We start from the raw sequence: 10,586 nt of genomic DNA on the forward strand, positions 1-10,586 counted from the left end.
TACATGGATTTGATGGCTTAAAGTGCAATTGAGATATGCTGGATAAATTTTGTTCTGTGTTAACTTAGTCTGAAAAGACAAGTGGACATTTAGAGAAATAAGGCTATACCAAAAGTCCAGCTGCAGCAGAATTATGTTAGAGTTTTACGCTCAGCACTAGCTCTTTCTTCATCTGTAGCTGTGCTTATCGATAGGAAAAAGCAGATCATACCACCTTTGTTGCTGGCCACAATGCATCTAACCTCTGTCATACAGATGGCTTCATGCTAACGTATTTATCCAGTGCCCCACTGGATAAAATGGGGCACAGCCAGAAGCAGCTTGGAATCATCGGAAGTTATCAGCCTTCTGTGTGGGTTCCTTCCCCAGCAACATGGTAAACAGCACTGGCAAGATAATAGAACTAGGCACTTGGCAGAGTCTACAGCTATGTCAGCTGAGCCTTTGTTCATACAGAGAGAATTATAACAGAATTGGCTAAACTAGCTTTTAAATGACACTTGAATTCCAAAGCGAGCTTATCTCCCTACGTGTCTGAAAGGCATGCGATACATCTTGAAACCCTTACCAGATCCTGAATCCAATGGAACCTATCATAAACATTCACTGCTGTGGTTTAATCCAGGTTGAACTGTTACAAGTTCAAGCAAGGCTGCCCAGGGAAGTGGTGGAGTCCCCATCCCTGGAGGTATTTAAAAGACGTGTAGATGAGGCGCTTAGGGACATGGTTTAGTGGGCCTGGTGGTGTTGGGTTGACGGTTGGACTCGATGATCTTAGAGGTCTTTTCCAACCTCAATGATTCTATGATTCTATGATTCTAAGTTAAAGAGTTAAACTCTTGAACTGCTTCTGAATGATTGCAGTCATCCTAACAGTGAAATCCTACATTCATCCGTGTATATAAAAACAAATGGTATGGATGGGGGAGTGAATTTCTACTTTGTTCACTACAATACTGATTTGATTTCTTATTTGCAGGTATGCTCCACTTGGAATCCTCTTCTTGATTGCTGGAAAAATTGTTGAGATGGAAGATATGGGTGTGATCGGTGGTCAGCTTGCCATGTATACTGTTACAGTTATCATCGGTTTGCTAATTCATGCGGTCATTGTCCTACCTCTTCTCTACTTCCTGATCACTCGTAAGAACCCTTGGGTATTTATTGGAGGCTTAATCCAGGCATTAGTCACAGCTTTGGGAACATCTTCCAGGTATAATACAATATTTTAAGGCCATATTGTTTTTATAATATTACTGGTTTGAGAAATAATTTTGCCTGATGTAATTGGTTAACTCTGTATTCAAGTATTCGCTTGGGCACTTTATTTCAGTTTCGCTGCTCTCCAATAGAGATAATTATTATCATCATATTGACTTGAACTCTATTTTCTATAAGAATCCCTGAACAGAGATGTAATGAGCCTGTTTGGTGATGCAGACTGTATGGCCAGAACCCTTGTGACTCTGATTAGCCTTGGTGTTTGAGATTTTTAAGTAGTTTGTAATGGCCTCCTCTTAAAGAATGCAGCTGGCAAAGGATGTGCATGGCAAAATGGAGCAGCAAACAGGAAAGTTCAGAGGGGATTCTGAGAGACCTTGAGAGCCCTTATCGGCAGCTGACGTTCTGTGCTCCAAATCCTGATAGCCAGTAATGGATATACAACCTGCAACAGAAATGTCACTTTTGCTCTTTGTTGATGAAGTCACAGGTACATCATATCAATAAAAAAACTGTTTGCATCTATGATGAAAGGAAACATTACTGTAATCAAATATACATTTCTATAACATATGACCTTTCATAAAACATGTTTCATTTTAATAGATTTTAAAAGTGTCTCCTAAAGACAGATGTTTTAAGTCAGACATTCTGTATTACCAAATTCAAGTCCCTGGTGTTTGGGATTATCTTGAAGATCTTGATGAGAAGCTATTGTGACCATTAATGTAGAATCTGATTAAGTTTTGTATAACTGAAAAAGCTCTGGAAGACTTAAAAAAATTATGACAGTACATTAATGGGTAGAGAGGGACAATTACTAATTTCACATTTGACATTTGGATGTCAATCCTTGCAAATTTGTTGAATGCCTAAAAGGGAATTCGATTAATAACGATTTTTAAAAGAAGATAATAAAATTAATGCCAGCCAACACAGTTTAAGAGAAAATAAAATTAAACTATAACTTTGGTGGGTAACAGTAATAGTGTTAAGAGGATATGTTCCAGCTTCTGTAAGACATTCCACTTGGCACTGCTCAAGATTCTGAGTGAGAACCTAGATTGATGCAAGAGAGCATACTACACTGCGAGTGGATTTAAAAACTGTTTAAAATTCAGCTGTAAGTTGACTGTCATCAGAGATTTTCTAGCACAATCTTCCACAGCCCTTCTTTACATTTTATCAGTATTTCATTTTATCAATATTGGTAAAGTTTTCAAAGACATGAAAGTCTGTTAAGTAGTCAGCAATGAAGAGGTCACTGAGATAGAGTAATCTGAATTGCTGGGTCTTGAAAAACCTCTTTACTTTGGTGCGATCAGATGTAGAGATACATCTTTAAGAACAAATTGCCCAGGCAGCTATTATAAAATGGCCACCTTATCCCTCCTTCTGAGGCAGTGTCTCTGAAAAGGAACTTGGCATCGTGTGGGCTGAATGGGCACTCCTGTAGCATATGAAGCCAAAATGTTCAGTTGGGTTGGTCTTTAAATGAAATTATCATTTATATCATATTTGGATGTAACAGCAGGGGAACAAGATTAAGAAGTCTATGGGGCCTGGCTGGACAGAGTTAACTTTCTTCATAGCAGCTCGTATGGTGCCGTGTTTTAGATTTGTGACCAAAACAACACTGATCACACAGTGATGTTCTAGCTATTGCTGAACAGTATTTGCACAGTGTCAAGGCCTTCTCTGTTCCTCACTTTGCCCCCGCAGTGAGTAGATTGAGGGGTGAGGAATAGGTTGGGAGGGCACACAACCAGGCACATGACCTGAACTAACCAAAGAGATATTGCATGCCGTATAACATCATGCTCAGCAATAAAAAGGGAAAAGAGGGGATTTCAGGGAGGCTAGCCATCTTTTACTCAGGAACTGGCTGGTCATTGGTCTACCTGTGGGAGGTGGTGAGTGATTGCCTTTGCATCACTTGTTTTGTTTTGTTTTTTTCCCCTCTTCTTCCACTTATCCTTCACTTATTAAACTTTTTTTCTTATCTCAACCCCTGCGTTTTCTTGTTTTTACTGTTCCTTTCCTCTTTGCCTGCCCCACTCAGGGTGTGGGGGTGAGTAAGCGAGTGGCTGTGTGGTGCTTAGCTGCCTACTGGTGTTAACCCACAAGTGGTAAAGTAATGTAATCATCCATCAAAATGCCCTTACCAGGGGAGCCAGCAAATAAATAAGAGAAAACATGCTGTTTACTGAAGGCTTGAATAGCTCAATTTGTAAAACTTCAGGAAAAAAATGCTTAGGGATGATTCAATCATAACTCCATGACATAAAAAATGAGAAGCAGGAATCGTGACAAAATACTGAAGGTAGACACATTCAGACTAGGGACTACATAGACAGTGACAGTAATTAACCATTGGAAAAACTTTCAAAGAGCATTAGGAGAACTTCCATCATTAGAAGTGTTTAAATTCAGCCTTCACATTTTTTAAAAAAATATTCTGGTAGATCACATAAAAATGAAGACAGAACAATCTCTCTTGTCATCATAATGCATGACATTCTCTTCATTCCCTCTCTGTAGAATTTATATATTACCTTCTTTTTTTTTTGTTTCAGTTCTGCAACACTACCTGTTACATTTAAGTGTCTAGAAGAAATAAATGGAGTGGACAAACGAGTTACAAGATTTGTACTCCCAGTTGGTGCTACAATTAATATGGATGGAACTGCTTTATATGAGGCTTTGGCTGCAATTTTCATTGCACAGGTTAACAACTTTGATCTGAACTTTGGGCAGATTATCACAATCAGGTACAGAAGCCATTATTACCTACGTCTAATAAAAGCTAAAAGCACCTTTGTGATGACTCCTTCTTGCTGTTGTATGTGGGATTAAACAAAAGCATCTAGAGCTAAAAACAAGAACTGCTAAAGTAGCTGACTAACTGTAATGATTTACATCTTCTGCACAGATTCAGCACATATTCTCCATTAGGTAAACCTTTAAAAAACTGTAACATGATATACCTATCACTGCACTTAGTAGAGCCAACAAGAACACTTTTAAATTTTCTTTCTTAAGAATTCATGTGGCTGTTGGGAGCTATAGACTTACAATTAGTACCAGGTTGTTTATAATGCATGTACAAAGCAGTAGCATAAAAGTGTCACAGTGCTAATGCTAGGAGAGGTAGTGTTTTCCTAGTCCTGATGGTCTCAGGATACAAGTAGAGCAAGCTGTGTAAGGAGCAGTAATACCTTTTATTACACCAGCTGATAGAGGTGGAGAAGATAGGTATGTTTTCCAGCACACAAGCCTTCATGTTTGAAACAGAACAACCCACTAAGTAATAACTGATCTGCATTAATTTCATTATGTTACTCAAACAGCTTAAGAGAAAAGGGTGATGGCTACATGTGCAGAAGAAAGAAATGTCAGCAAGAGGAAAGAGGGACACTGTAGGACAGAGAGACACGTATTTATCACTCAGGAACACTGAAAATTCAGATATGGTGAACTGGCGATGTAAAAGATTTTCAAGCAGAAGTGCTTCTCTCCATAAAACCCACCAGCTTAATTCAATATTCATCAACAGAAGGCAAAACTCTGCCTTCACACTCGAGGCAATAGTTCCACATTCATTAGTACGAGAGCTGCTCCCTGCCAAATCACCTGACAAAACAAATTCTTCCTAAACCAGGTGTGAACAAGCATATTTCTATCAAGTTACTAGACTGTATGATTCAAGGTTTCTGGCAGCTTTCTGTTTTCTGATGGCAGAATGCCAACTGCTGGAGGATAGATACTTCACCTGGCATGAAGTTATAGCGAGACTGACAGAGAATAAAAGTTCTTGCATTAGATCTGCCAGGACAAAATTACCTCTTCAGCTTTTCTTTTAACATGTTTGAGCTTGCGGAGTGAGTTTGTTCAATGGGTGGGGGCATGTAGCTATAATGTTTTTGTCTGGCCCTTACCATCTAATAAGGGATTTGCCACTTAACAAAATCATGTTTCGAGGTTTCTGGATAAAGGTTTAGTGTAAACATTTTGGATTAAGATCCGCACTCCCCTGCAGCTATGCAGTATTCAGGTAAGGGACTGGGCTCATCTTTTTATTTACTACTGAGCAAATGCCTTCTTGCTTTATATCTGGTTTTAATGTCTGCCAGATGATAAGCAGAGTTTATTATGGAAGTCAATTAATTGCTCTTGCCATCTCTTTGCACAGCATCACAGCTACAGCTGCCAGTATTGGCGCTGCAGGCATTCCTCAAGCTGGACTGGTCACCATGGTCATTGTGCTTACATCAGTAGGTTTGCCTACAGATGATATCACTCTTATCATTGCAGTGGACTGGTTCTTGTAAGTATTTTTATGGAGTCACTAAGGGCTTAGACCATATTTAGAAGTGCAACAGCCAGGGACATTCTGGCAATACTGCAATCAGTGGTGTACTTCTTTTGCTGTAGAAGGCAGTTGGAAAGAAGTGTTAAAAAGAATCACAATTTCTTGCAATTAATATATTTTCTTAGAGCAGATGGTGAGGAGTGTTACCTAATAGTTCCTCTTGCATGCAAAAGGGTTACTTAGAAACCAGGATCCTTAGGGTACTAAGAAAACTTTCAGACACACTGTAATTAAATTAGCAAAGAATTGCTTTAGTCTTCTATTTTTTGTAGGATGGCAACGAAAACCTTTCCATCAATCAGGCTCAGAGCTGGTTCAGACCCGACCCAGTTCATTGCAGCCCTGCTGACTAATCTAGGAAAGGTTCATGTCTACCCCATGGACACAGAAATGAAAAACAGTTGTGTTAACTCTCTTATCCAGCCACCACAATATATTGCCCCTCAGTTTTTCCATTCCTCTGTCTGTAGAAGACTAACTGACACCTGTAGGTATATGGGGAAATCCCTTAGCTCCAGGAACTAAATCAAAGGCAGAAGGTTTCCTCTGACCTCTATTTCATCTAACCCCTATTAGTTACAGTTTGCAGAGGCTTTTACCCTTCAGTCTTCTCAAGTGATCCCTGCAAGAAGTTGCTTGTGTTGTTATCAGAACATAAAGTCTTCAAATGATTATCTAACCACATGCCCACTGCCTTATGTAGGTGGACGCTTATTGAATTAACAGTGCCAGTCGTTCCTCATCAAGCTGCCTCCTACATCTGGGCATAGCCCTCTAAGAGGGCTGAATTGTTGTAGTTTAATTTGAATTATTTCAGCAGAATTCCACCCTAAACTACTGACCCTAACAAAGTAGATTCTCATTGGCTTACATGTTCAGAGGATATAAACCCAAACCACCAGAGTATAGAAATGCCTCCGAGAAGCACCTGCCATACGCTCCCTTTGTCGTCCTCATCACACGGCTGTTGCTTGCTGTGAAGTTGCCAAGAGTATTAACACATTTTGTGACTCCAAATCCTAGTATATTTGTTAATTTCTGTTGAAGAAATCATGGCATTAACTGTTCAGATAAATGAATATACATAAAATAGCTGAATCTTCTAGTAGCTCTTTAAAGTCCATTTTAACAGCTAGTCTGAATGCTTCCCTGAACAAGTGGTGAAATCAAGGCTAACTTACTATTTCTCCTTAGGGATCGTCTCCGTACCACTACCAATGTCTTGGGAGACTCCATCGGAGCAGGAATTGTTGAACATTTATCACGGCATGAGCTGAAGAACAGGGATGCTGAAATGGGTAATTCTGTGATAGAGGAGAATGAAATGAAGAAACCATACCAACTGATCTCACAAGAAAATGAGAGTGAGAAACCATTAGATAGTGAAACCAAGATGTAGGGTAAAGAAAGCATGAGACCAACACTACAAGTGGTGAAAACACACACTTTTTCCAGCCATTTATATCTTGAATTCACCAAGTTCACTTATTCCTTGTTTTCTCCCTTTATGCTAGCACTGGAAAGAATTAATGAAAATATATTCCAAATTAGCAGTGATCATGGTATATGTTGGCTTCCCACTTAAAAAAAATTAACAGGCAACAACACCGGTCCTGCTAGACATGTGCTAACTGAGGATAAAAAAAGAGAGATTGTCAATTAAATAAAAACAAAAATCAGTGTATATGTTATTCAGTCCTGTGAACTTTTTTTTTTTAAAATGAACTGGAAAGTAAAAATAGATAACAGAGCTTGAAAATGGTTTTATTTTTTTAAATACCTGTTGCAAAATTCCTAACATCTATAAACACACAATCAATACTTCTAACTTGATAACTGCATCCAGCTATGTAAATTAACAGGATTTTTGCTTTTTTATCTGATTTTTTCCCTAGAGTTATATTGTTGTTCAAATACTAGCAGGACAATAAAAAGAAGGACATTAATTGAAAGGATAAAAAGGGAGAAGATATACAAATAAAGAAAAAAATACCCCAAATCAGCACTTTTATCAGCTGAGTTGAAATACTTCTGAGAAAGTTATTTTAGCTAGACAGTTTTCTGCATTAGCCTCAGCTGATCTTGACAAAAACTTAGCCTAGTCAGCTCCCACTGACTTGCAGACTTTTATGTATGTATGTACGTACCTCCAATCTGGATTTGCCCCCTTAATTTCAACAACCCAGTTGAACAATCTATGTGTGCAAGTGTTTGTAGGAGCAAGGCCCTAGGCTGGGACAGAAAATGTGTCGTCATCTCTGTTTGGAAAAAAAACACAGCATGCTCTGGGTACGCCAATTATCTACTTAATAAGCAATAACAAGAATAGAAGGCAGTGCCAGCCTTCTGCAGAAGGTGCAGAAGGGTGAGATGCTCAGATCCTAAAGGGACTGGATTCTAAATCTGAATCCCTGAGACCAACAGGAGGTTTTCTGATTGGAAACCTCCCAAATGCTTGGTCATCCCACTGATAAGTTATAGAGCTGTTAGCTGGATTTAAGTTTTTCCATCTGGAGAAGAAGGCTCCCTATCTCAATGTGAAATTTCAAAATCCTTGTTTGTTTATCAGTAGCATCTCAAAAAGAAAAAATAACCCTTTAGAAAATAAAACTAATGGGTGCTTTTTTATTTTTTACTAGGAAAAATATATAAATTGCAAAATAGTAAATACAATAGTAAATGTTGAAAATTTAATTAGAAAGGATTTTAAAGCGCAATATTGTAGGTTTCTTTCAGGGAATAGATAAGGAAAGAATGAAAAAAGGGAGACAATGCACTTGTAATCCTGTGGCTTTTTTTGTTCATTTCAAGATTATTCCCTGATGAAGCCCTTTTCTAGAAATATAAATTATGTATTTTTTCCTTTTTGCCTTGTATTATTATAGAGGTTAAACTGGAAAGTTTTATAATGCAGTTACAGTTGGGTGAATGAAAAAATATTAATCGTCAGGCACAATAGTGTTGAGTGATCTTTTTTATTAAAAAGTTCAGTTGTCTTCTTTCTCCCTTCCCCTACCAAAAATTCTGATGATGGAAATGAAGGATTCCCTTGCAGTATCCCAGTTGCTACTCAGAAGACATTCAATATGTTGCTTCTGTCACTAAAAGAACATAAATATGGTGTACAAGTAACTGTAGTGATAATGTCAGCATGCTGGTTGAAGGCAAATACTTTCCCAGGCAAGACTGGGTTTTTTATGACTGAAAACTCCTGCCCATCTTCTCCAGTTGAGTAACCCAGACAATACAAGCAGGAACTCCAGTGAATGAAGTGAGCAGAGTTTAATACAGAGTATTGAGCAGTCAAACCAACAAAGCTCTAAATGAACCTCTGACTGAAAGAAAACAAGTACGGGGGTTTGGGTTTTTTTTGCTAAGAGAATGCAAATCTAGGATACAGACAGGCATTTGCTGGTATGTAATTAGAGATATTTTTATATAGATACTGTATTCAGAATGTGTGTATAAACATTAACTGTAGAATTTATGGCATAACAATTTAATTTTTTGTTAAGATTTTGTTTGGAAATACATTGCAAAGACAATGTAAATGGCTGTCTTTCTATGACATCAGCTGAGAAAAATGCATTGTGTCACAAAGAATGTGATCTTCTTTTATACTAACTTTGTTTCTTATGGAAATCAGGTATTATAGAAAGATTCCCTTCCCCATCCCTCCTTGGTTCTGCATTGGTATGCACCCAGAGTGGATTGAGAAACATTACTTTGTAGATGTATTTTCAATAAAAATAGTTTTACATTACTGTTTTTTTGTGATGTAGAATTTCTTTCAAAGGCTCTGTAATAGAAGCTTCACACAAACTCAGAGCTAACAAACTCATAATATAGGATTTCAGGAATTCCAGGCCATTTTATACAGCAGGGCTTTGATATAGCAGGGCTTCCTCACTTCAAACACCTGCTTACAGTTGCATGATCAAAAATAAATAAGTAAAAGGGGGAAGGAGGAACATTAAAAATTAAAAGAACCAATGTTCATCCTACTTAAGTTCATTCAAATTCAAGTATATACATTTGTATTGATATCTGCAAAATACTAAAAAAATAAGTATTTACATTTTCATTGATTCAGCTACTGCAAAGCTGCCAGTTTAGATGTAAAATTAGATGGTCCAAAACCCTCATTGACTGGGGTATTACAGCATGGTAACATTACAGCCATCCTAGGCAATCCACTGTTTTTCTCACAGAAGTGGTTTGTGATGGTATCAGGGTTCATTTGGCAACAACTTCAGCTGGCAGTTATCATCTAATGGAAGTGAATGTCTTGTCAGAAAGACTAGGAAGGTATAAAAGACAGAAGCTGAATCACTTGCATCCAGAAAGTTGTGTTGGTCGGAGCAGATGGAGGCAGCAGGGAGAAGTCCTGCCTTCCCGAACATACACCAACAAACCACTGGACAATGACGTCTATGAATTTGTCTGTGTTTTTTTGAGTGAAAACAACATACAATGCAACCAGTTTTGTAAAAAAAAATTCAGAGAGGACACGGTGTTCTAAAGTGCATGAGCATAACTTTTCCCAATTTTTTTCTAGTTATCTACACATTCATTCACTCAATCTAGGTAAGTATCTCTGTGTTTCTAGAATTACTATCATGATGGGAAGAGCTAAAGAAAGAGGGTTAGTGTATCACTTGGAGATATTACTGGCACAGTGGCCTTGCTTACTCTTCCGTGCCCCCATGCAGAACAAAGATCTCTGGTATTCCATAATTTTTCAGCAGTGTTTTCATTTGGAAATTGGCGTACCAAACAGCCATGCCATTCTCAGGCGAGAATTTATGTCTCTGTAACAGTGTGTGGCCAGTATAAAGCAAAGTGATCATGCATGTGGAAAATCAACTACTGGCACAGGAAAGTAATTCTGTCTTCCTTTTTGAAGGACTGAATTTGTACAAGTGACATTTGTGTTCCAACGCAGGCACAACTGATACGAAATTCAGGGCTTTTTTTTTTTTCAACTAACCCT

The 10,586-nt window shown here is 38.1% G+C and overlaps 1 protein-coding gene across 1 annotated transcript in view; it reads left to right on the forward strand.

Annotated features, from left to right (window-relative positions):
• Positions 1–9,356, forward strand: part of SLC1A3 (solute carrier family 1 member 3) — a 69,921-nt gene extending 60,565 nt beyond the window's left edge. The window contains exons 7-10 of the mRNA XM_076361603.1: positions 980–1,213; positions 3,798–3,992; positions 5,414–5,548; positions 6,788–9,356. Coding sequence (XP_076217718.1) covers positions 980–1,213; positions 3,798–3,992; positions 5,414–5,548; positions 6,788–6,992 — 769 coding nt within the window. The 3' untranslated portion in view covers positions 6,993–9,356. The remainder of the gene's footprint in view (positions 1–979; positions 1,214–3,797; positions 3,993–5,413; positions 5,549–6,787) is intronic.
• Positions 9,357–10,586: the final 1,230 nt, after the last annotated feature.

The sequence above is a fragment of the Aptenodytes patagonicus genome, chromosome Z (genome assembly GCF_965638725.1).
Source record: "Aptenodytes patagonicus chromosome Z, bAptPat1.pri.cur, whole genome shotgun sequence".
In the NCBI taxonomy this organism is placed as follows: Eukaryota; Metazoa; Chordata; class Aves; order Sphenisciformes; family Spheniscidae; genus Aptenodytes; species Aptenodytes patagonicus.